This window comes from Erinaceus europaeus, chromosome 2 (assembly GCF_950295315.1).
Source record: "Erinaceus europaeus chromosome 2, mEriEur2.1, whole genome shotgun sequence".
NCBI classification, from domain to species: domain Eukaryota; kingdom Metazoa; phylum Chordata; class Mammalia; order Eulipotyphla; family Erinaceidae; genus Erinaceus; species Erinaceus europaeus.
The window spans coordinates 52,315,440-52,341,226 of record NC_080163.1 but is presented as its reverse complement, the minus strand read 5'-3'; the positions used below and the strand labels follow the sequence as shown (position 1 = coordinate 52,341,226).

The following is a 25,787-nucleotide window of genomic DNA, read 5'->3' as shown; positions in this document are numbered from 1 at the left end:
AATTGGACCACTGGTCCTGAGACTGACAAGAAGCCTCTACTGTCTTTTTTTTTCATGGCATGACAGAAATCTGTAGCCTTTTGAGTTCCCTAAGGAAAACATTAAGTTCCACTTTACTAGATAAATGTTTACTAGAGGTATTTCTCAAAGCAAAGGACTCCTCTGCCAGATAAGTTTTTACCCCTTTTAGTTTAATAATATCTTTCCCAGTACTTCCTTCCAGATTAGTAAACTAATCTCCCTTAAGTGTTTCTTTGTCTTTAAAGAAACAAGGTAGTCTGTCAGTTACAGTGCTGTGACCTCAGGTTCCAGAAGACCAAGGCAACATTCTTTAGAGGACTGATGCTTCACTTTGAATCAAAGTTTAGAATCAGCTTGTTGTCAAGGGGAAAAGATAACCCAAGAGGCAAGACCTCTATGAATTGGTTTGGAAATTACTTCTCTAGATTTCCGGAGGATGTTTCTTTACTTGATATGCACTCACCTCTGTTGCTTTCACTCATATCTGAAGATGAGCAGCATTTCCTTTCCAACAGGAGGTATGGAGTGGGGGACCCCTCAGTTATTCCTAACATCACTGCCCTGACTTTTGGGAGTGCAAGCCAGCACTTCTCTCTGTCTGTCTCTGTCTCTCTCAGAGCACAGGTAAAGAAAAGGGGACTTGGAATGAAAGTGCTGGCTTTCATTTTCTGTGTGTACTTGAAAAGGGGCAACTGATTAGTTGCTTCTGACCTTGCTTGGTCAGTGAAAAGAGAAAGGCCAGTGTGGATGAAAGGGTGTCTATTTATTCTTAAAACTTAGAAATGTTGAACCTGACCAGCTGAGATTTTTTTTTTTTTCTGCTGGCAGTCAGTAATTTTCATCCTTTTGATATAAAAACTCAAGGGGTTTGACTTTGGTTAAGAGTCTGAGATAATCAAGGGAGCCTGAGTGAATGAAGGCAGAATGTATTGTGAATTACACTAAGGAAGAGACTGACATGAAACCCCAGGTAGAAATGCCAGGTGTGTGGGGACATGCAACGGGAATATACTTGCTGCTGGGAGGGGAAGGGCGACCTTAAAAAAAAAGGAGAAGAATGGGCAGACAACCTCACCAATATGTCCTGGAACCTCACCTCTCCAGAGCCCTACCCCACTAGAAAGATGGAAACAGGTGAGGGGCATTGGAGCTGCCAATGCCCATGCTCAGCAGAGAAGCAATTACAGAAGCCAGAACTCCCACCTTCTACACCCCATAAAGATCTTTGGTCCATACTCTCAAAGGGGGAGAAATGTTAGGAGAAGATGACTAGAGGGCTCTGAAACCTAATTCCATCAGAACCAGAGAGAGAAGAGGGAAAAAAAGGATAGACATTTGGAAGTAGCCCTAGGTGTAGGTGTGACTTAAAAAGGGGGGTGTCGGGTGGTAGTATATCTGGTTAAGTGTACATGTTATAATCCTCAAAGACCCAGGTTCGAGTCCCCAGTCCCCACCTGTCAGAAGAAAGTTTTGCAAGTTGTGAAGCACTGCTATAGGTTGGGGTCTCTCTCTTTCTCTCTCACCCCCTTCCCTCTCAATTTCTTGCTGTTTCTATCAAATAAATAAAGATAGTTATTTTAAAAGGAAGAGTAGGTAGATATCTGGGTGGAGGTAGATAGCATAATGGTTAAGCAAAGAGACTCTCATGCCTGAGGCTCCAAAGTCCCAGGTTTAATCCCCTGTACCACCATAAGCTTGACTGAGCAGTGCTCTGGTAACAAAACAAACAAACAAAAAAAAAATAGGAAGAGCAGGCAAGACCATAGGGAAAAAAAAGGGGATATATATATATATATATATATATATATATATATATATATATATATATACCTGTATCTGTAACCTTTAGAGAACCACTGCACTTCCCAATGGAGGGAGCAGGGCCACAGAACTCTAGTAGTGGAAATGGTGTGGTTCCCCTGTTTCGTAATTTTCTAAGTCATAAATAAATAATAAAAAAAAAAGTGGTTGTGGTCGAGGAAGAAGAATGTGTCTCATCTCCCAACACTGTTTTTGCATAGGAACAGACAACTAGGATGACTGGAGTCAATCTCCTGCCTCCTGTCAGTTGAAGTTTCTATCTGGTTCTGTCTGTGAGGGTGATCAGCCTGCTTGGTTTCCGGGGACTGCCCAGATTTTATGCAACTTCTCTATCCTGGAAGCCTTAACGTCCTGGGTGTGCTGGGGTGTTTGATCACTTTAACGGGATTTTAAGGTGTTTTGGGTCACACATATGATAACTGAGAAATTGCCCTGATCTCCTTTCTGCCATTCTCTGTTTCTCAGACAAGTGTACAGAAAGCTCTGGGCTATGTGCAGGATCTTAAGTCACAGTAGTAGTCATCTACCAGCTACCCCATGCCTACCAGGCATGATCTTGTTTCATTCATTTTCAGGGCATCTGCAGAGGTGGGAGATATATCTATGTCTTTTTTTTTTTTTTTTTTTAACCAAAGCACTTATCAGCTCTGGCTTATGGTAGGGCTGGGAATTAAACCTGGGACTCCTGAGCCTCAGGAATGAAAGGCTCTTTGCATAACCGTTATGCTATCAACTCTATCCTATCTATGTCCTTATTAAGATCTATCTACCTATCTGCCTGTATTAACCCAATTAAGCTATATTAAGATAGAGACTATAGCACTGAAGTTTCCTTCAATGTGGTGGGGGCCAGATTTGAACCTGGCAAAGCAACACACTATCCAAATGAGTTGTTTTGCTGGCCCTCAGAGATAAGATATTATAGATGCAATTTTATGGAATTGGAGACCAGAGCAGGGGTTTCCCAAGGTCAAAAATCTAAACTGCAGCTGAACTTTACTGTGACTAAATCTCCAATCTGCCCCCTTTCCACTACATGTAGACCTTTCTGTATTGGCTGGCATCTAGGTAGCTGCTCCAGTTTAGCAATGCTCTGTGACAATCAGCTTTATCCACTGTTTTCATACTTCTCTTCTTTAAAAAAATACATATACGGGTGGAGGGCAGATAGCATAATGGTTATGTAAACAGACTTTCATGCCTGAGGCTCCAAAGTCCCAGGTTTAATCCCCCACACTACTATAAGCCAGAGCTAAACAGAGCTCTGGTAAAAACACACACACACACACACACACACACACACACACACACACACACACACACACACACACATATATGGTAGTTACAGAGAGAAACTGAGATGGAAGGGGGGTTCAGAGAGAGGGATATCTGAAGCATTGCTCATGAAGCTACCTCCCTATAGGTGGGGACTGGGGACTTGAACCCTGAACCTTGTGCATTGTAACATGAGCACTCAACTGAGTTTATCACCAACCAACCACCCTCTTTTTTTTTTTGTTTGTTTGTAATGCAGCACCTGTGATCAAACAAATTTGAGACATGCAATTTTCCGCTGTATTATCTACCCTGCTCACTTTTAGTTGTATTGTGAGTTACGCTAAGGAAGATGTTGTTGTTGTTGCTAGCAATTTGACAGTGTTTTGCAAAATTATGAGATTTTGGGGTTATACTTTTTTCACTCACACGTGGTGCATGTGAGTCACTGCACACTCCACCAAAGTTCTGTTACACACACCCCCCTCCATAGCCATAGTTCTTATAAAATCCAAAAGAGTTGGCTACCTTTTCTTTTCTCTCTTTTTTTTAAAAGATTTTATTTATTTATTAATGGGAAAGATAGGAGGAGAGACAGAGAGAGAAAGAGCCAGATATCACTCTGGTACATGTGCTGCCAGGGACTGAACTTGGGACCCCCTGCTTGAGAGTCCAGTTCTTTATCCATTGCGCCACCTCCTGGACCACTACCTTTTCTTTTCTTTTCTTTTTTTTTTTTTTCAAGTTTGTTTTAGCCATCTGTAATTCACATATGAACAAAACTATCCTGAAATTGTAATTGTTATTTCACTAAGCATAATTACCTTCAGCTCCATCCATTTTGTTCCAAGATATAATAAAAATATAATCTCAATATAATCCAAATATAATCTTTTTTTTTTTTTTTTTTTTTTTTACTGTAGAGTAGTGTTCCACTGACTATATAGTTCGTCACTTCTGTATCCAGTCATCTGCTGTTGTGCATTTGGCTTGCTTCCATGTTTTGACTATTGTGTGTAATGCAGCTACAAACATGGGAGTTACCCAATTTGACTTTTTTTTTCTTTGCAGTGCTTAAACCTTGTACATGTATGATGCCAATGCTCAGTGGCTTTTCCAGGGTCAAACTTTATCATTCATGTATTTTAGGAGAGGGAGTGAGAGAAATGGGATCAGGGAAGAGAGACAGAGAGAACACTATAACATCTCTCCATCATCCATAGTGCTCCTTCAGTGTTCCCACATGCTGGGGCTCCAAACCAGGGCTCCTTACAGGGTAAGACTCATACCCTATCAGGTAAGCTATCTGGTAACAAAAAAAAAAAAAAAAAAAAGGAAGAGCAGGCAGGACCATAGGATCCTTATATTTGAATTTTATTTATTTATTTTTAACAAATCAGTTTTTAAAAAAATCTTTTTAAAAAGTTTACTTATTTATTATTGGTTAGAGACAGAAATGGAGAGGGGAGGGGGAGGTAGGTAGAAAGAGAGACACCAGTAGTTCTACTTCACCACTCGTGAAGCTTTCTCCCTGCAGGTGAGGATCAGGGGCTTGAACCCAGGTCTTTGAACATAGTAATGTGTGCATTTAAGCAGGTGCACCACTGCTTGGCCCCCAATATTTAAATTTTATTTAAGAGAAAGAGAGCACACAAAGCTCTGCTATGCCACCCATGGTTGCTTTACTTATTTATTTATTTATTTATTTATTTATGTTGGCATCACTGAAGCTTCACTGCTCTGGACTGACTTTTTCACATAGAGAGAGACAGACAGGGACAAACAGCAAAAGAGAGAAGGAGAGGGAGAGGGGGAGAGAGAGAGAGGGAGAAAAGGGAGACGGGGGAGAACAGCACGGAAGCTTCCTTTTAAATGCTGTGGAGACTGGACTTGAATCTGGGTCAAGCACATGGCAAGCAACACACTATCCAAATAAACTATTTTGCCCTCCCATCCATGGAGTTTCGCTCACTTTGTCTTTGTTGTTTTCAGGTGTCAAGTACTGAGCCCAAGCCCTCATCCATGTAAGGCACAGGAGCCACCTCTTCCTACCCATCCCCCTTTATTTTTGGCCTCCAGGGTTATCGCTGGTGCTCACTGCCAGCACTATGAAGCCTTACTCTCCTTTTCTTGATAGTGTAAGACTCTTTGGTGTAAGCCACATAGTTGAAAGCACAAGAAGCAATAGCAGCTATTTTAGTGTGATATCTGTGATAGACTCTGAATAAGCATTTAGTTCTTTAAGTAACTACTAAGTGCTTGGCATGTACATAGAAGGTGCTCAGTGATGGGAAGTTATGCTTGTTTTTATTAGAGCTCATAAACTATATTTCCTTGAATTGAAATGTAGTAGCTAGTGTATGTCGATTAAAACATTTTAATATAAAAATCACCATGATGATGCATATGGTGGGGCTATAACCCTATAGTTTATAATTTTGTAAATCATTACTAAGACACTAATTAAAAAAAGAAGAAGAAAACAAAGTTTGCAAGGAGATTCAGAATAGTAAGGAAGGAAAACCAGAAATATCTTTCTTTCTCTCTCTCTCTCTCTCTTTCTTTCTTTCTTTCTTTCTTTCTTTCTTTCTTTCTTTCTTTCTTTCTTTCTTTCTTTCTTTCTTTCTTTCTTTCTTTTTTGCCTCTGGGGCTGGGTGCAGTCACTACAAATCCACTGCTCCTGGAGGACATTCTTTCCATTTTTGTTGCCATCGTTGTTATTGTTGTTGGTGGTGTTGGATAGGATATAGAGAAATGGAGGGAGGAGGGGAAGACAGAGAGGGGGAGAGAAAGACACCTGCAGACCTGCTTCTCCGCTTGTGACGTTCTCCCCCCTCCCCCGCAGTTGGGGAGGGGGAGTGGGCTCGAACTGTGATTCTTACACAGGTCCTTGCGCTTTGCACCATGTGTGCTTAACCTGCTGCACTACCGTCTGGTCCCCTAGTAATATATTTCTTTTAATAATATTTACTTAATGTGAGATTCATATGAAAGAGAGAGGAGAGTGAGATGAAAAAGATCGGATCAGAAGCCTCAGCCATGCAAGTCCTGCTCTAAGCCAGCTGAACAATTAATATATTTCTTAAAAAGTTAAGCACACCAGAGAGATAAAGCAGTATTTGTGCTGACCTTCATGCCGGAGACCTAGGCATCCCAGGTTCAATTCCTGGCACCATTAAAAGTCAGAGCTCCGCAAAAGGCACGGGCCGGCTTAAGGATCCCCTTTCGAGCCTTGGGTTCCCCACCTGCTGCGGGGTCGCTTCACAAGCAATGAAGCAAATCTGCATGTATCTCTCTCTCTCTCTCTCTCTCTGTCTTCCCCTCCTCTCTCGATTTCTTTCTGTCCTATCCAACAACTGCAATGACAACAATAACAATAAATACGACAACAAGGGCAACAAAAATGGGGGGGAAAAGTCAGAGCTGAGGAGTGCTCTGGTCTCTGCCTCTTTCTTTCTCACATTAAAATTATTATTTTTTTTCTAAAAGGGGAGTTGGGCGGTAGCGCAGCTTAACGCACAGGTGGCACAAAAACACAAGGACCGGTGTAAAGGTCCGGGTTCTAGTACCCCAGCTCCCCAGCTGCAGGGGAGTTGCTTCACAAACAGTGAAGCAGGTCTGCAAGTGTCTCTCTCTCTCTCTGTTCTATCCAACAAGGGTAACAAAAGGAATAAATAAATAAATATTAAAAAATTCTTCTAAAAGATACTGAAAGGGGCTAGGTGGTGATGCACCTAATAGGGTACACATGTTACAATGCACAAAGACCCAACTTCAAGCTCCTGGTCCCTACCTGCAGGGGGAACGCTTCATAAGTATTGAGACAGTGCTTCAAGTCTCTATCTCTCTCTCCCTCATTCTCCCTCCCTTTCCCTCTGCTTCTCTCCAATCAATTTAAACAACATATAAAAGATATGGGAGAGCTGGAGACACAGCTCACTTGGATAGTGCATTGCTTTAGCATGTGTGTGACCCAGGTTTGAGACTGGTCCCCCAGTCACTGCACTGGAAGAAGCTTCAGTGCTGTGATCTTTTCCACTCTCTGCCTGTCTATCTTAAAAAAAAAAAAATTAAATGTTCATTCTTTGAAAAATTAGGCAAACACAAGAACTTTTTCCCCATTGAGGAAATCTAACCTCCTGGTTTTGTTTGTTTTTACTATGGTTTCACAGGTCCAACTTTTTTTTTCAGATACAGAGACAGAGGGGGAAATATACTGTGGCATAGAAACTTCCTTCATTGTGGCAGAGGCTCAGTTTGAACATGGGCCACATGCATAGTATTATCCAGCTGGGGATCTACAACTCCCCAGCCCTATCTACTTCCTCTAGATTTAAATCTGGGGCAGATAGAGGTGAGGATTTTGTGTTATAATAAGAGGTGATGCATCTCTATGTTCACAGTGCATTATTCATAATAGCCAGAGAGGGGAAGCAGACTAAATGCCCATTATCAGATGACTGGCTAAAGATGTTATGGGATATATATGGCACAAGGACCAGCCTAAAGATCCTGGTTCAAGCTCCCGGCTCCCCACCTGCAGGGGAGTTTCTTCACAGGCAATGAAGCAGGTCTGCAGGTGTCTATCTTTCTCTCCCCCTGTCTTCCCCTCCTCTCTCCACTTCTCTGTCCTATCCAACAATGACAACATCAATAACAATAATAACAACAATAATGACTACAACAATAAAAAACAAGGGCAAAAAAAGGGAATAAATATTTTTTAAAAAGACTTATCTGTATTCCCATGGAATACTATTCTGCAATCAAAAAAGATGATATCTGTTGGGTAGTTGCCATCTCCCCCTGGCTTCTGCTTAACCATATGCCTATATAGGGATTTTACTGATCCAAAGCTTTGGTCTATTTACATAAATCACTTTTACATAAAGCACTCCAGGGCATTGGTGGTTCTATGATAGGATTCTCTCCTGCTCCACCCCCTCCTTGTCACACACTGATCCCTTCTTTGTCACACTCTGATTTTCACCAGTCACTTTTCTCTCCACCCTCTCTATATCACATCCTGTTTCCACCCTACTTGGAGAGTATAAAAACAGCTGCTCTTCTGATTAAAGACACTTGGAAATTGCTTTCCGGCTCCGAGAGTTCCAGAGTGTATCTCCTGCGGAAGTTGGTGCAGCACGAGTTCCTGATCCTTCTCCCACACAGCAGCCTAGATCAGCTCCAGTTGAGTTCTCTCCAACCCAGAGAGCACTAGCTCGGGAAGAAGTACCCTCAGGCTATCCCAGCAGATATCATGTCCTTTGGGACAAAATGGATGGAACTGTAGGTGATCATGCAAAATAAAGAAAGGAAAGGCTATTAACAGGTGGTTTCATTCATATGTGGAATCTAGAGAACAAATACACATGAACTTGAAAGAGAGAGAGAAAGAGAGAAGCAGCCAAACAGTTTTAAAGACTTAGAACTGTGGTGGTTATCTTTGAGAGGTGGGGGTGTGGGTGGGTGTGATATGGAACTATACATTATAATATTATAATATTACAATTTTCTAACTACTATTATCACACACACACACACACACACACACACACACACACACACACACACACACACACGGTGCTGCAAAAGAATGCTGGGATAGAGGCAGATAGTTTTGCCCTGGAGCTACAAGCTGTAAAATGGTCCATTCTGGGGGTGGGGGGAATCTAGTCCAAAGGCTCAACCCTAAGGAATCTCTCTCCTAAAATCTGAGATAATTGAATGCTCTCAGTGTAATGGTGGAAGCCCCCACGTATGGGCATCATAATGAGACATAAATGTTTAGGATTGTGTGGCAGTAGGCAAGAGTTTTTAGGCCACTCTACTTTTATTTCATCAGTTCATATCTGAGAGGTGTGCCTTTACGAGAGAGTGAAGCAGCTAAGGTTATATGATTCATGGCCAGATTGAGAAGCATTCAAACAGACAAGACATGCATTCAATTTAATCCAATTTAACAAACATCACCCTCACCAGGTTTCAAGGTGGTGTCCTGGATTCCAGGATAAAAAGAAAGCAGCATGTGCCCACTGACTTCAAGGTGCTCACAAAGAAGTCAAGGGAATGAGATTTATATTTCCATTTGCGCTGAGAAATAAGGAAATAAAAATAAGTTCCTTTAGGACCAAAATGAAATCTTCATTTGTGTCTCAGTCAGCCTTGGCTTCCACAGTAAAATGCCAGGCTGTTGGTTTAAAGAACACATTAGTTTCCTCATAGTTCTAGAGACAACATCAGGATGTAAGGAAGGTCGGGTTCTGGTGAGAACTGTTCCTGGCTTGAAGTTTCACTGTGTGCTGTACCATACGTACTTATATAGCTTTTCTTCTCCTTCTCCTTCTCCTTCTCCTTCTCCTTCTCCTTCTTCTCCTTCTCCTTCTCCTTCTCCTTCTCCTTCTCCTTCTCCTCCTCCTCCTCCTCTTTTCCTCTACTTCAAAGGTTAGCAATCCTACTGAACTAGAATTCCACTTTCTTTTCCTTCAAAGTCAGGGTATCATGCATATGTTCACTGATCCCAGGTTGCTTTTTCATTCAATCATTCAGAGAGAGTTTTTTCATTCAGAAAGAGAGTGATGTAAGGTTTGTTAACATAAATCATTCTCTCAAAGGTGAGATGGTATCTTGGTGTAGTTTTATTTTGCATTACTCTAATGTCAAGAAAAGCAGAGCATTTATTATTACTTTTTTATATTTATGATTAATAGTAAGTTACAAAATTGTAAGATCACAGTGTATATTTCCACACTACACCCAGCACCAGAGTTTTGTATCTCCCTCCCAAAGATAACCATAAAGTAACTAAGGGGCAGGTGGTGGTGAACCTGGAAGAACATGCACTTTACCATGTGCAAGGATCTGGGTTCAAGTCCCTGGTACCCATCTGCAGTGGGGAAACTTCATGAGCAGTGAAGCAATGGTGTGGGCATCTTTCTTTTCTATCTCTCTCCTCTTCCCCTCTCAACTTTACTCTGTCTCTATTGAAAATAAACAAATCTTTTTTAAAAAGTAGTTTTAAAAAAGCAACTAAAGCTTCCACAATGTGCATGTTGATTAAAAAAAAGTCAGATGAAGATTTGGGGGGGGTTTCTCCATTTTGTAGATAGCTAGTAGGCCTATTTGGGAAAGGTGTACGAATATTGTTGACTGTAAACCCCATCGATTTGATCTGGGGTCCATGCTCAGCTTAGGAGCCTATGTGACCTCTGCTTCTCTGTAAATCTGAGCTCGCATTCTGTGGTCATGAGTAGGAATGTTCCAAGTTGCCCCAATTTCAGGAGCCATCTTCTTCAGGTGGTAGACAGAGTATGTTATCCAGCCTCCCTTCGGATAATGGAACATTCTCTACCATTGTTGATCCACATTAAGGGCAAGGTCACCAATATGTCCTGGAGCCCCGCTTCCCCAGAGCCCTGCCCCACTAGGGAAAGAGAGACAGGCTGGGTATATTTATGGACCTTCCAATGTCCATGTTCAGCAGGGAAGCAATTATAGAAGCCAGACCTTCCACCTTCTGCACCTCACAATGACCTTGATTCCTTACTCCCAGAGGGATAAAGAATAGGAAAGCTATCAGGGGAGGGGACAGGATATGAAGTTCTGGTGGTGGGAATTGTATGGAGTTGTAACCCCTCTTATCCTATGTTTTTTTGTTAGTGTTTCCTTCTTATAAATAAAAATTAAAAAGAAAATGTCAGAGGAGAAGGCCTGATTTGAAGAAGGAAGGGAGAGAGGGAGATCAGCTTCATCTGTGAATTACGAGTCAAGGGACTGGGGTTGGGGGGTTGGAGATAGCATTATGGTTATGCAAATGGATTTCATGCTTGAGGCTCTAAAGTCCCAGGTTCAATCCCCAGTATCACCATAAACCAGAGCTGAGCAGAGATCTGGAAAGAAAGGAAGAAAGGAAGAAAGGAAGGAAGGAAGGAAGGAAGGAAGGAAGGAAGAAAGAAAGAAAGAAAGAAAGAAAGAGAGAAAGAGAGAAAGGAAGAAAGAGAAAGAGAGTCACTGGGAAGGGCTGTCCCTGAGCACGTCCCTGTCACTCTGCTTAGCTGAATGGTGATCCTTCTGAACAGTCTTCATTTTTTCCATGTTCACCACCACCCTTAACTCTCCAGGAACCACACAGCATCCCAGGCTGTGGTAAAGCAGCCTGTCCAAGGAGCCAACGGCAGGTCCACCATCACTGCTGTCATCCAGACTGGTGGGGACTGGAGCACCGGCCTCTTCAGTGTCTGCAGAGACAAGAGAATCTGTATGTTTTACTCTTTCATCTGTGCTCTTCTTTCCATTTTTTTTTCTTCTCTAGGATATCAGTGGGTGGAAAAAAACAAACATCAATCACAGGATGAAAATTAAATGGCTTTAGATCATCTGGACTAGGGGCTGGGCAGTGGCACACCAAGTTGAGTGTGCATATTATCCTGTTTAAGGACTTGGGCTCAAGCCCCTGGTCTCTACCTGCAGTGGGAAGCCTCACAAGTCATAAAGCAATGCTTTGGTATCTCTCTGTCTCTCTCTTTCTCTAGCTCCCCCTCCCCTCTCAATTTCTTTCTGTCCTATCAAATTAAAAAATTAATAATCAAGGGCACAATGGCTGTTCAGAGTGGTGCATTTGTCATGTAGGCACCAAGCCCTAGAAATAACCCTGGTAGCAACTAACATAAAATGAAATAAAGTAAGGTGAAATAAAAGAGTTAATAACTGGGCTTATCTTCTGGTGGCTTGAAAGCAGTCCTTGGCAAGAAAAAAAAATGCTTTTCAGGGATGAGGATGCTTTTATAGAATAACTGGTGACTTAAACATTTTTTATCAAATGCCAAAACCCATCATTTGGCAAGGTCTCACAAAAGGACCTTCCTTACCTGCTGCTTGTTGGCCTAAAATTGGTGCAAGTTTTCTGGTGGGTGGCTCAGCAGTGCATAGAAAAAAGCCTTCAGTGTTACATGGCTACGGAAGCTGTAATTCCATTTTTAGGCATTTAGCCTAAGGAGATAAATTATGTGCAAAGGCTTAGCAGTAACATTAAATTTTGCAGCATTTGTTATTACAGCAGCAACCTTAGACAGCCTCGTTGTTCAATGGGGGCATCACACAATGAATTACTATACACTAGGAAGAGCCATGATGTTGAATGGCATTTAGTGGGATGAGAAGATGGTTTGGATACATTTTTGAGTTAAGTAGATTGTAAAATTGCACATTAGATACCATTTATTTTTTTTGTGGGGGGGATATTTAGAAACATGTCTGGGAGGATACAAATACAAATGTTTGCAAATTTCTCTAGGTGGGCTAAGGAATCATTTAAATAGTCTTTTTGCGGGGGTTGGGTGGTAGCTCAGCGGGTTAAGCGCACGTGGTGCAAAGCGCAAAGACCGGGGAAAGAATCCTGGTTCATGCCCGGCTCCCCACCTGCAGGGAGGTCTCTTCACAGATGGTGAAGCAGGTCTGCAGGTATTTATCTTTCTCTTTCCTCTCTGTCTTCCCTTCCTCTCTCAATTTCTCTCTGTCCTATCCAACAAAAACAGCAACAACAACAACAACGATAAACAACAAGGGCATCAAAAGGGGGAAAATGCAAATTAAAAAACAACTTCTGGGGGTCGGGCGGTAGTACAGCGGGTTAATAACAACAATAATAACTACAACAATAAAAAGGGCAACAAAAGGGTAAATACACAAATATATATATATGTGTGTGTGTGTTTTCTTTTTGCTTATCCATTTTTGGTACTTCCATGAGGCATGTGTAGCACTTCTTATTTTTAAATTAAAAATTTTTTTTATTTATATAAAGGAAACATTGATAAGACTATAGGATAAGAGGGGTACAGCTTTGCACAGTTCCCACCCCAGACCTCCATATACCATCCTCTCCACTGATAGCTTGACTTTTCTTTAACCCTCTGGGAGTATGGACCCAAGATCATTGTGGGATGTAGAAGGTTAAGGTCTGGCTTCTGTAATTGCTTCCAGGCTGAACATGGGCGTTGACAGGTCGATCCATACTCCCAGCCTGTCTCTCTCTTTCCCTAGTGGGGAAGGGCTCTGGGGAGGCAGAGCTCCAAGGCACATTGGTGGGATTGTCTGTCCAGGGGAGTCTGGTTGGCATCCTGCTAACATCTGGAACCTGGTGGCTGAAAAGAGTTAACATACAAAGCCAAACAAATTGTTGACCAATCATGGATCTAAAGGCTGGAATAGTGCAGATGAAGTGTTGGGGGTCCTCCATTTTTGTAGATAGCTAGTAGGCATATTTTAGTTATATTTCAAAGGGCCTGTAGCTATACTTTTTTTTTCTGAGCCTGAAATCTGATATGCAGGTGGATCCTAATTATTGTTCAGGGAGATGATGCCATGGCTGGAAAAAGGACCAGAAAGCTGGATTAGGGAACAGGGTAGCTCCATAATATGGGAAAGGGATATAAATATTGTTGACTGTAAACCCTAATGATTTGATATGATCTGGGGCCCATAATCAGCTTAGGAGCCTATGTGACATCTGCATGCCCAATATGGACCCATCTTCCTCAGGTGTAGCAGAGTATGTTGTCCATCCTTCTTTCGGAGGATGGAACATTCATCTACATTCTTGTTGATCCAAGTTGAGGGCAAGGTCACATGTGGACCCACAAAGGGGTCTATTTTGCTGTTCCTGATAGAAATGACCAGTAACAATGGGGAGAGGGATTTATTTGAGGTCTAGGGCCATCATGTCTGTTTGGGAATCTCAGGACTCCCCAATTAGGGCCCCAGCTGGTGGAATGGCCTGATAGTGACTAAAGAGTCATCGTTAAAGTATGCCAGTCTCTTGCCCTTTTTAAGCTTTTGCAGTCCTTGCTTTGATAAGGTTAGCTTTGGAGTGAGTGAGAGAACTGTAATAGGAAGTAGGTGAGGAGGGTATCTAAGTCTAAGTAGACACTATTTCATTATGAACTTGATACTGACTCACTACAGACTATTGTGTATTTTTGGCAATTGGGTTAACTTTGAAAAAATACCTTTGTTAGGATTTGCTGTATCATACACACCATCACCATATTTTTTCTTTCTTTCTTTCTTTTTTTTTAATTTAAGAAAGGATTAATTAACAAAACCATAGGGTAGGAGGGGTACAACTCCACACAATTCCCACCACCCAATCTCCATATCCCACCCCCTCCCCTGATAGCTTTCCCATTCTCTATCCCTCTGGGAGCATGGACCCAGGGTCATTGTGGGTTGCAGAAGGTAGAAGGTCTGGCTTCTGTACTTGCTTCCCTGTTGAACATGGGCGTTGACTGGTTGGTCCATACTCCCAGTCTGCCTCTCTCTTTCCCTAGTAGGGTGTGTCTCTGGGGAAGCTGAGCTCCAGGACACATTGGTGGGGTCTTCAATCCAGGGAAGCCTGGCCAGCATCCTGATGGCATCTGGAACCTGGTGACTGAAAAGAGAGTTAACATACGAAGCCAAACAAATTGTTGAGCAATCATGGAACCAAAGCTTGGAATAGTGGAGAGGAAGTGTTAGGGAGGTACTCACTGCAAACTCTAGTGTACTTCTGCTTTCAGGTATATATTTTGCAGTAGTTTATTGTCGGGCTGAGCTTCACTGACAGGAGACAGATGAACAGGGACTCATGGTTGAGCTGTAGGCAGTATCTCTTTATTCATGCAGGACGCAGCACAATTTAAGCCGAGCTAAGCTAAACTAAAGGTACTCTAAAACTCACAATGCTGTCTTTATATATACTTGCCAAGTAGGGTGGAAACAGGATGTGACATAGAGAGGGTGGAGAGAAAAGTGACTCGTGAAAATCAGAGTGTGACAAGGAGGGGGCGGAGCAGGCGAGAATCCTATCACTGAACCACCAATGCCCTGGAGGGAGGGTGCTTGTTAACAGTGGTTATGTAAATAGAATGCAGTGGTTATGTAAATAGAATAGTGTTAAGCAGGGGGGATTTAAACCAAATGAAACAGAAGGGGTCTCATGCATACCAACAGTTTATGGATACGTGTGAACATATGCTCTCTCTCATAGAAACTGGTGTATATCTAGGTTTTGGGACTTTGTTAGAAAGTGAACCACCTGAGACGAAATTAGAGTATACTATGAAAGGAAAGGTCTCACCCGAGTAATGAAGCTGAAGGGTTGTCATTCACACGTGAAGTCTCTGGACACAGTCTGAAGTGAAGCATGTTGAGGTGGCAATCGTTGCATTGGTTAGGTTGTGATCGGCGGATGCAATATTGTTTGATATGGATTGGGAGAGGCATATGGGAAAGTGGGCCCTATCCAAGGGTTCCAGGACTGGGGGAAGTAGGGGCTCTATAGTGGAGATGTGAGGTTCCTGCTGTCTTAGGGTTCAAAAAGACAATCGATAGTTAATGTTATCGTCACATTATTTGGTAATTGGGTTAACTTTGAAAAGTCCTTTTGTTATGGTTTGTTGTACAGTACCCAGTATCTTGTATATAGCTGTGCTATTGGATGCTTCTGATCTACTTGGTCTAGGCTTTTGAGAGAGTCCGCATATCAAATACACAGCCTATATATTAAAAAGATTCAGTTTGTGTTTTGAAAAACTTTGAGACATACAATTGATTTTCTCCCTCTCATATTAATTAACTAGTGATTGATATGTCTACATTTTGCTAGGAGTGTACATAAACACCATTCCCACCACCAAAAGACTGACCATCACCATATTTTATGTCCTTTGACATTATTTGCATATAGCTCTGCCACCGGTTGCTTTTGTTCTCCCTGGACTAAGCTTTTAAGAGTCAACATATCAAAGACTCAGCCTACGTATCAAAAAGACTCAGTCTAGCACTTCTTATTTTTTATGAAGCTAGGACTTTTACTACTCCTGGGCTGCTGATTTTTTTTTTTTCCCATTTAGATAGAGACAGACAAATATAGAGAGGGAGAAATCCCACAGCACTAAGGCTTCTTCTAGTGTTGTGATACTCTCCTGTGGTGCTGGGGTCTTAACTATGGCAAAGCAAAGCACATATACTTCCTGGTGAGCTATCTCTCTGGCCTTGTTGTACTTTCCCCCTTTATTTATTATATATATTATTTTAAAATTTATGTATTCTTTATTTATTTTTACCCCAGCACTGATCAGCTATGGCTGATGGTGGTGTGGGGGGTTGAACCTGGGACTTCAGAGTGTAAGGCATGAAAGTCTGTTTGCATGACTATTATGCTACCTCTTTATCTCAGATAGAAAGACAGAGCAGGCAAAGAGAATGAAAGAGACTGTAGCATGGAAACTTGATTCAAAGTGGTGGGTACCAGGCTTGATCCTGGGTTATGCACATGGCAAAGCAGCGCACTATCCAAGTGAACTATATCACTGGCCCTATCAAATTTATTTTGCCTTGAGAAAATAAATCCCTCATCTGAAGTGTCACAAATCACAGCCCCTTTCCAGGACCTGATATTGTTGCCCCAGCTTGCTTCATGCTTCCCTGTCTTCACTGTAAATCACAGCTGCGGTAGAAGTGCTATGTATGAATGCTGAGTTTCTTTCCTTTCTATTTTTTTATTTTATGTACTTATTAATGAGAAAGATAGGAGGAGAGAGAGAAAGAACCAGACATCACTCTGGTACATGTGCTGCTGGGGATTGAACTCAGGACCTCATGCTTGAGAGTCCGATGCTTTATCCACTGCACCACCTCCTGGACCACACTCCTTTCTATTTTTTTTTATGCAAAAAAGATTAATTGAGGGATTAATGGTTTACAGTCAACAGTAAAATACAATAGTTTGTATATGCATAACATTTCCACATACTACAACCCCCACTAGGTCCTCCTCTGCCATCAGAGGACCTGAACCCTCCTCCTCACCCCAGAGTCTTTTACTTTGGTGCAATACATCAAATCTAGTCCAAGTTCTGCTTAAAGTTTTCCCTTCTGATCTTGCTTTTCAACTTTTGTCTATGAGCGACATCATCTCATATTCATCCTTCTTTCCTTTCTATTTTAATTAATTAATCAGTTGTTATTTTACCAGAGCACTGCTCGGCTCTAGTCTATGGTGGTGCTGGGGATTGAACTTGGGACCTTTGGTGCCTCAGGCATGAAACTCTTTTTTTGCATAACTATTGTTATCTCCCCAGCCCTCTTTTTAATGTTTTAAAATAGCTTGCTTTATTTCATGAAAAAGAGAGAGTGGGGTGGGGGGGAGAGGGAAAGAGAGAGAGAAACAAGAATGACATTCTTGTACTTGGGGCAGTGGGGATTGAACTGAATGCCTCAGACATACAAGTCCAGTTTTGCTATTCCCCAACCTCCTACCTTGTTTAACAGCACTATTTCACTCACAAAGTTTCATTTCAAGCAAATCGCCATGACAATTTTTGTTGTGACAAACTTGGGAACTGAAAAGAGAATTTCTTTCCATGACTTCCTTCCATGCCAGATTCTTATTCTGGGACAGTTTCTCATTAAATATTGAGAATTATTGCTGCAATTTGTCATCCATTAAGCAAAGGGTACATTATGAGCCATGATGATTTCTATTTATTTCTGACATTGTGTGTCTTCGTTTTATTGTAATGGTATATTTTTAAACTGCCTCCCTCTCCCCACCACTGTGCTTTTATCATTTCATTCTGCAACTGGGATCAGCAAATGGGTGATTCTGTGTCCTTAGGCAATCTAGTTGCTGAAAGCTCAGATATAAAGATGAAGTCAAGGTGAAAACAGTGGCTGCTAAATGGCATCATGGGTAAAAGGCTCCGTCTTCCAGTTTGGAGGGAATGTGTGTGATGTTGCCCCAGAGAAGGCTGATGTGGCAGGTGTAATCAACATCGGTTTGTAACACAACCAATATTTCCCTGAGTCCCTACCTCTGAGTGGACTTGTGAGAGGTGTTACAGACACGAAGGCAGATGGTTTCCTCGAGGCTGTCGACACCAAGCAAATAAACAAATCAATAATATAAAATAATTGTGACTGTGGTAAGTGCCATGAAGGAAAGAGACAGGGTGTTAAAAAAGAAACTGTAGGAGAGTGGAATGAAGGATGGCCTTTGCAAGGAACCTGAAATATGCTTGAGAGGTGGGAAAGAACCAGGCTTCTCACAGACCCTTCTCTGTGGAGGATGCCAGAAAGTAGAGAGCTGTGGACTAGGAGCCATCCAATGGCCAAATGGGCAGAATGCAGAATAAAGTAGGCATTCTGATGAGCAGGCCAGGGTTTTCTTCCTTTTTTTTTTTTTTTTCTGGAAAAGAGATATCAAAACAAACAGACAGACAAACAAACAAAAACAGCAGCAGCAGCAACAACAACAACAACACAAAAACCCTTCAGCTGGGACCCTCTTTTTTTTTTTTTTTTTGGCACCACTGGGGTTTCACAGCTCCAACTTTACTTTTTTCAGATGGAAAGAGAGACAGAGACAAAGGGCGAGAGGGAAAGACACCACAGTCCTGAAGCTCCCTCCAATGTGGTTGGTAAGGGACTGGGCTCAAACTTGGGTTGTGTGCTTAACAAAGCAGGTGCTCTACCCAAATAATCTATCTTGCCAGCTTTTGGACTGGGGCTTTGTGGTCCTAAGCTGTACTTTAGGGAAACTATACTCCCTGGATCACAGCTGTCTTTGTTCACTATTCTGGTGTCTGACCCATAGGAGGAGGAGCTATAGAATATTTCCTGTCTATGGCCCCTGCATTCAAGGAGTGTAAAGCCCTAGTGAGTATCATGATTCCATTCTGACTTCCCTGGGCACATGACCTCACCAATCAATGTGTCTTGGAACTTCACTGCTTCAGAGACCGGCACCCACCAGGGAAAGATAGAAACAGGCTAGGGGTATGGATCAACTTGCCAGTGCCCATGAGCCAGAACCCCCACCTTTTGCACCCCCAAAATAATTTTAGTTCTTACTCCCAGTGAGGGAGAAATGATAGGGGGAAGATGACCAGAGGGCTCTGAACTCTAACTCCATTAGGAACCAGAGAGAGAAGAGGAGAAAGGGAAGGACGTTCATATGTAATAATAGGTGTATATGTGACTTGGAAAGGAAGAGGAGATGGTACCTTAAAAAAAAAAAGGCCAAATATATACAGATATAGACAGATGGTTGTAGAAATAATACTTGACCCATATCTGCAACCTCAGGAGAACTGCTATAGCTTACAAAGGAGGGATAGGGCATCCAGAACTCTGGTGGTGGGAATGGTGCGGAGTTGTACTCCTGTTACCTTGTATTTTTGTAAATCAGTATTAAATCACTAATAATAAAAAAGCAAAGCTGAAAACAAAAACCTTAGTGTGGAGGAAAATGTTTAAATGTTTTCTTTTTATATTTTTTATATTTATTTTTTCCTTTTTGTTGCCCTTGTCGTTTAACATTGTTGTGGTTATTGATGTCACTGTTGTTGGATAGGACAGAGAGAAGTGGAGAGAGGAGGGGAAGACAGAGAGGGGGAGAGAAAGACAGACACTGCAGACCTGCTTCACCGCCTGTGAAGTGACTCCCCTGGCATGCCAAGGGGAGACTGACAGATGAACTTCCAGGGGGGTCAGCCATCCATGCTCAAGCACACATCAGATCCACATTTCACCTGAGCCTGAAATCTGATATACAGGTGGATTCTAGTTCTTGTTTGGGGAGATGATGTCATGGCTGGCAAAAGGACCAGGAAGCTGGATCAGGGTTTTTCATGTCCCCAGGGTCTTGTACATACATGGTTTTACCACTTGGGTTCAACTTTTTCATTCAGATAGACAGAAAGGAAGAGACACAATAGCATCTGAGCTTCCCCCAGAGCTATTTGACACTCCCCATGTAGAACCAGGGCTTGAACATGGGCTGTACACATACTCAGGCAAGTGCTTTTCCCAGTAAGTTATTTCTCTGGCTCCAGTGAACAACATTCCATGTTCCTTCCCCTCCCTCCATTTATATTTACTCTTTGTAAATTACTTGTTCAAGTCTTATGCCCAGTCTCTTCTTTTGTTTCAATTACATATTGATTCATAGTTATTTATATATTCTGAATATTTACCTTTGAACTATGATATGTGTCACAAAATTTTCTCCTATACGATCTTTACACAATGGGTCCCAGAGCTAGTTGTTGGCTTGTCCAACAGAGCATACAATTTTCCTTCCTTCCTCCCTCCCTTCCTTCCTTCTTTCCTTCCTTCCTTCCTTCCTTCCTTCTTTCTTTTTTCTTTCTTTCTTTCTTCCACATTTAAAAAAATTGGGGGGCCAGGTGGTGGCACACCTGGTTGGGCACATACGTTACAATGCACAAGGACCCAGGTTCGAGCCCCTGGTTCCCATCTGCAAGGGAAAAGCTTTGCTAGTGGTGAAGCGGTGCTGCAGGTGTCTCTCTGTCTCTCTTCCTCTCTATCACCCCTTCCCTCTCAATTTATGAAATAAAAATATTATTTATTTATTTATTTGATAGAAAGAGAAATTGAGAAAGGCGGGGGAGGGGAGAAGGAAAGAGACAGACACCTGCAGCCCTACTTCACCACTCGTGAAGCTTTCCCCCTGCAGGTGGGGATCAGGGGCTTGAACCTGGTCCTTGTGCACTGTAATGTGTGTGCTTAACCAAGTGTGCTGCAGCCTGGCCAGAGCATACATATTCTATGCATGAGGATTGAATTCAGGACTTCATGACTGCAAGTACAATGTTTTTTCTACTGAACCACCTACTGGACTACAATGACCTAACATCTTAACTATATTTCAGGGACTCTTAACCTATGATCTACTGGTAGTTTTTAATGGACCCTTGGACCCTGTGAAATTGAATGTGCAACTCTGCATGTCTGTGTTCATATATTTTACTTTTCCCTTGAAGAGAAAGTTCATAGGTATGACCATATTCTCAAATGGATTTGTGACCCAAAACATATTTAAAACAGGACCTCTGTGCTAGATGATTTATGCAGAATGTGGATGGTATTGTAAAAAGGAAATGAGTGAATAAATGACAGGTTTTGTTCCTTGAACATCAATTGAAAACAGTCTATCAGTTTAGAGATTAAAACTGGCAGATGCCAGTGAGGTTATGAAACTAACAAAATGAGAGTAACCTTCTGGTCTGAGAAATAGAATAAAGTCCTGATAAGAATAACAAGCAGAATCAGTGTACCGTGAAAAAGCTTTTTTATCACATGCATAGAGAAAGATGTCTTTAATTCAAAAGTATCATATACTGTGTCCATTTTTAAATATTACAATTATATAGACGAATGCAGTAGAAGCAACAGTTATGATTCAACTGTAAAAATAATTTTTTAATGTTTTTCTCTTGACAGCAAAAAACAATTACCATAGTGAATGCTCATAGAATTATACCAGGTTCAGCTTTGCCAACATTTAACAAAAGGCAGTTTTGATGTGTCTCAGTTATGGCCATTTTCATATACCGAGTCTTGAGAATTGGTTCTTCATTCTCAGATCCTGATTTCAGGAAGACAATGCTACTCTAAATTGGTGATGTCACACTGTAAATGTTCTTTGACATGTAAGGTTGCTTCCAGAACATTTGAGAATCTTGGCTTTCTTTTATGTGTTCATTGATAGGTTTCTGTGGTCTGTTTTGTCCCCTGTGCCTGGAGTGTGACATTGCTAGGCATTATGGAGAGTGTTTTTGCTGGCCAATGCTACCTGGCTCCACTTTTGCACTGAGAATTGGTACCAGAGAGAGACATAAAATAAGGGTATGTATGTATGAACATAGAGGTGAATTTGGGTGTCTTTAAAAAGTGAAAAGAAATGTGGGCAGGATATTAGAAACACAGGTAGCCAGGGAAGTAGCTGAGTTGGTGGAGCACAAGACTTGCATGTCTGAAGCTCCCTGTTGAAGCCACACTCCCTCCCTCCCATAAATCTCTATTACTTATGATATAAAGGAAAATATATATTTTTCCCTAGTGGAGTAGGGCTACTAACAGGCTAGGGGTATGGATTGACCTGCCAATACCCATGTCCAGTAGAGAAGCAATTACAGAAGCCAAACCTTCAACTTCTGCACCCTTTAGAGATCTTTGATTCATACCCCCAGAGGGGTAAAGACTAGGGAATATTCCAATGGAGATGGATGCGGTACACTGATGGTAGGAACTGAATGAATTGTACTCCTCTTATCTCACAATCTTGTCGATCATTATTAATTCACCTATAATAAATTAAAAAAAGAAGTTGGAAAAATAAGAAAACACAGAGCAGAGCTTAGACTGGGTTTGGTGTATTGCACCAAAGTAAAAGACTCTGGTGTGGGGACGAGGCTCGGGTCCTGGAACATGATGGCAGAGGACCTAGAGGGGGTTGAATTGTTATGTGGAAAACTGAGGAATGTTATACATGTACAAACTACTGTATTTTGTTTTTTGTTACTCTATTTTATTATTTACTGTAAACCATTAATCCCTCCCAATTAAAAGAAAACATCACAACAGTTAAGTTCTGCAGATAACAAAATAAAAAAAAATTTAAAAAATACACTTAGTGGGAGACTTTGGGAAAGGAAAAATAATTTGATTTCACTCACTACTAGGATGCACATTAACTCAATGCCACACTGTGAAGGACATTTCTAAGGGGAAATTACTATAAAGTAGATCATTGTTATCAGGTTACTTCTGTTTCCCCTCTCTCATATTGATAGAATCACATCAAAAGAAGATGACAGGTTGAATTGCACCAGATCTGGAGGTGAAACTTAGAAGGGTTTGACTTAAAATGTAGCTTGTGTAGCTTATGCAGACTTCACTTTGGGCCCTCCCCAGGGGGGGCCCTTCAAAGAGACAATTTCCAGTGTAGCAAAGAACAGACTCCAGTGAGAGACTGAGGACAGACAGATCATACATATTAAGATGTAGATGCATTGGATCGACCTTCTCGTGGTGCATCCCGTGAGTACCCATTCACTGGGGAAACTGACGATCCTTCCTAGCCGACTGAATCCACATGGATCCCAGTCACTTTCAAAGCCAGCAACAAGCAGCTCCTGACAGCTTTCAACCTGACGCTGTTGACTGGCTACAGAAGGGCAAACGCTAGAAGAAGAAGATGTAGACGGTTTATAAAAAAAAAAGTCATCTCTTTTTCTATTCATATGGAATGATCCCTAAGATATTTTTAAGTGGAAAAAAAGGGCAGGCATAGAAGTATACAACTTTTTATATAAAAAGACTATAAATGTATATACTTGTATAGCCTGAAAATTTATTTGGAAGTGTTTAAAACTGCTAATAATGGTTGCTCCCCAGGCTGGTACCTAGGTGGCTGGGACAACTATAGAAAGGAATGTACTTTTTTTTTTGTCACTGGGATTATCACTGGAGCTGTGTTTGCTGGCCTCTATGCCTCTGCTGACTGTATTTTCTTTTTCTTTTATTGGGTTGTTGGAAAAGTCATGATGTACCTTTCTTTGTTTTCCTATGCAAAAGTGTGTCATACTTTTTCTGACAACTTGATAAAGGGTGAGAGACATAGAGAGACTAAGAGGAATGGAAAGATTGCAGCAGCACAGTTCCACTGCTTGTGAAGCTGCCCCTGCAATGCTCCCACATAGTTGGCGGGGACTCACACCCCTGTCCTTGAGTCTGGTGATGTGTGCTCTCTACCAGGTGGGTCACTTCTCATGGGACTTTTTTTTTTTTTAATTTCTTTATTGGGGGATTAATGGTTTATAGTCAACAGTAAAATACAAGTTTGTACCTGCATTAACACTTCCCAGTTTTCCACATAACAATTCAACCACCACTAGGTCCTCTTCTGCCATCATATTCTAGAATCTGAACCCCCCACCCCAAGATTCTTTTACTTTGGTGCAATACTTTTTTTTTTTTTTTTTTACCAGAGCATTGCTCAGCTCTGGCTTACAGTGTTGCTGGAAGTTAAACTTTGGACCTTGGAACCTTGGGTCATGGAAGACATTTGCACAACGATTATGCTATCTCCCCAGGTCTGGGACTGTACTTTTTTTTTTTTGGATTTTTTTTCTTTTTCTTTCTTTCCTTTTGTTGCCCTTGTTGTTTTATTGTTGTAGTTATTATTGATGTTGTTGTTGGATAGGACAAAGAGAAATGGAGAGAAGAAGGGAAGACAGAGAGGGGGAGAGAAAGACAGACACCTGCAGACCTGCTTCACCGCCTGTGAAACGACTCCCCTGCAGATGAGGAGCCGGGGGCTTGAACCAGCATACTTATGCTAGTCCTTGTGCTTAGCACCACCTGTGTTTAACCCACTGTGCTACCACCCGACTCCTGGGACTGTACTTTTTACTTGCTATCCCATATTATTTAATAGCAAGCTTTAAAAAATACTATTTATTTATTTATTATTGGATAAAGACAGAGAGAAATTGAGAGAGGAGAGATAGAGAGCAGAAAAGATACAAATAGACACCTGCAATTCTGCTTCACCACTCATGAAGCTTACCCCCTTCAGGTGGGGACCAGGGACTTGCATATTGTAATATGTGCACTTAACCAGGTGCACCACCGACTGGCCCCTACTATCCCATATTACTATGGGGATTTTGGATCATGTGCACATACTATCCAGTCCAAAAAAAGAAATAAAATAGAGGCCGGGTGGTAGTGCACCCAGTTGAGTGTGCATGTTACAATGTGCAAGGACCTGAGTTCAAGCCCCTGTTCCGCATCTGTAGGGGGGAGAATCTTCACTAATGGTGAAGCAGTGCTGCTTATATCTTTCTTTCTCTCTCCCTATCTCCTTCTTCCTTCTCAAATTTTCCTTGTCTCTATTCAGTTAATAAAGAAATTAATAATTATGAATATTAAGTCTTCAGAGGAAAAAAATGTTGACTGAGTAACTGTTAGCTTCTATCTTGAAATTTATACCCAAAGCCCCTGGCACATGTCTTTGAATTGCAAGACTTGATTGGTAATTGGGTAATTGAGTGGAGCCTGTGCCAGGACACTGGCTTGGGTTGGGTGTTGGTGGGCTTGAAGGCAACAGTAAGGGTGGGTCTGCAGGTGACATCACACAGCTTCCTGGGTGATGGACTGGGACCTGTGTCATTGCTCCAGGGTACACTGTGTGAGGACTGGCTGGCGGTGCACTGTTGTTGGCCTTTCTCCATCTGCCAGATGGCCCGGGAATTTAAGATGAGGAGCTCGCGCCTCTATGAGATCTACACAGACCCTCCAAGCACGGACACCCTCATTTGACAGAGCCAGAGAACTCCCCCTCTGCACTGCCGACATCTCTTCTCTAACCCCTTCCAGTATAAAGATGGTTCTTCTTAACTTTTTTTTGCTGTAATAAAAATAAATATTCTCCCTACTGTCTTTATGGTTGTTGTTTCTTTGTACATGCCTTTGGGGAAGACCCTTATGTGTCTGGTTGTGCTATTCCAGCCCAGCCATGAAAGGCAGATTGAAGTGGTTTGGTTTTATGTCCCCTTGCCTGGGATTTTACTTGAAAGCATCCCTCCCACCCCCCCAGCTTTCTACTGTTATCCTTTCACAAGAGGTGTCTGGGAAGCTGGAAGAATTGTTATGTGATTTTCTTATGCTTAACTCCCTTTCTGAAATCATTAAGTATGGGGTAGACAACGGTGAATTTTAGTTGCTAACTGGATGGGACACTAAATGTCATGGATACACAGAAGCATATTCCTTCCTTTCCTGACACCGCTAAGGAAAATGGCTCAGTTTCTTGCTAGTCTTTT

At 41.8% G+C, this 25,787-nt stretch overlaps 1 protein-coding gene across 1 annotated transcript; it reads left to right on the top strand.

Moving 5' to 3' along the window:
* Positions 1-385: 385 nt before the first annotated feature.
* Positions 386-25,402, top strand: PLAC8L1 (PLAC8 like 1). The gene is made up of 4 exons (XM_007533959.2): positions 386-539; positions 11,238-11,374; positions 21,668-21,804; positions 25,144-25,402. Exons 1-4 carry the CDS (start codon positions 418-420, stop codon positions 25,282-25,284), a joined length of 537 nt encoding a protein of 178 aa, XP_007534021.1. The 5' UTR covers positions 386-417; the 3' UTR covers positions 25,285-25,402.
* Positions 25,403-25,787: the final 385 nt, after the last annotated feature.

Excerpts from the sequence above, each read along its gene's own strand:
- PLAC8L1 (XM_007533959.2), top strand. The coding sequence starts at position 418 with ATGAATTGGTTTGGAAATTACTTCTCTAGATTTCCGGAGGATGTTTCT. Across the intron at positions 11,375-21,667 it reads CTGCAGAGACAAGAGAATCT|GTTTCTGTGGTCTGTTTTGT; the intron begins GTATGTTTTACT and ends GTTCATTGATAG. Across the intron at positions 21,805-25,143 it reads GAGAGAGACATAAAATAAGG|GGTACACTGTGTGAGGACTG; the intron begins GTATGTATGTAT and ends TCATTGCTCCAG.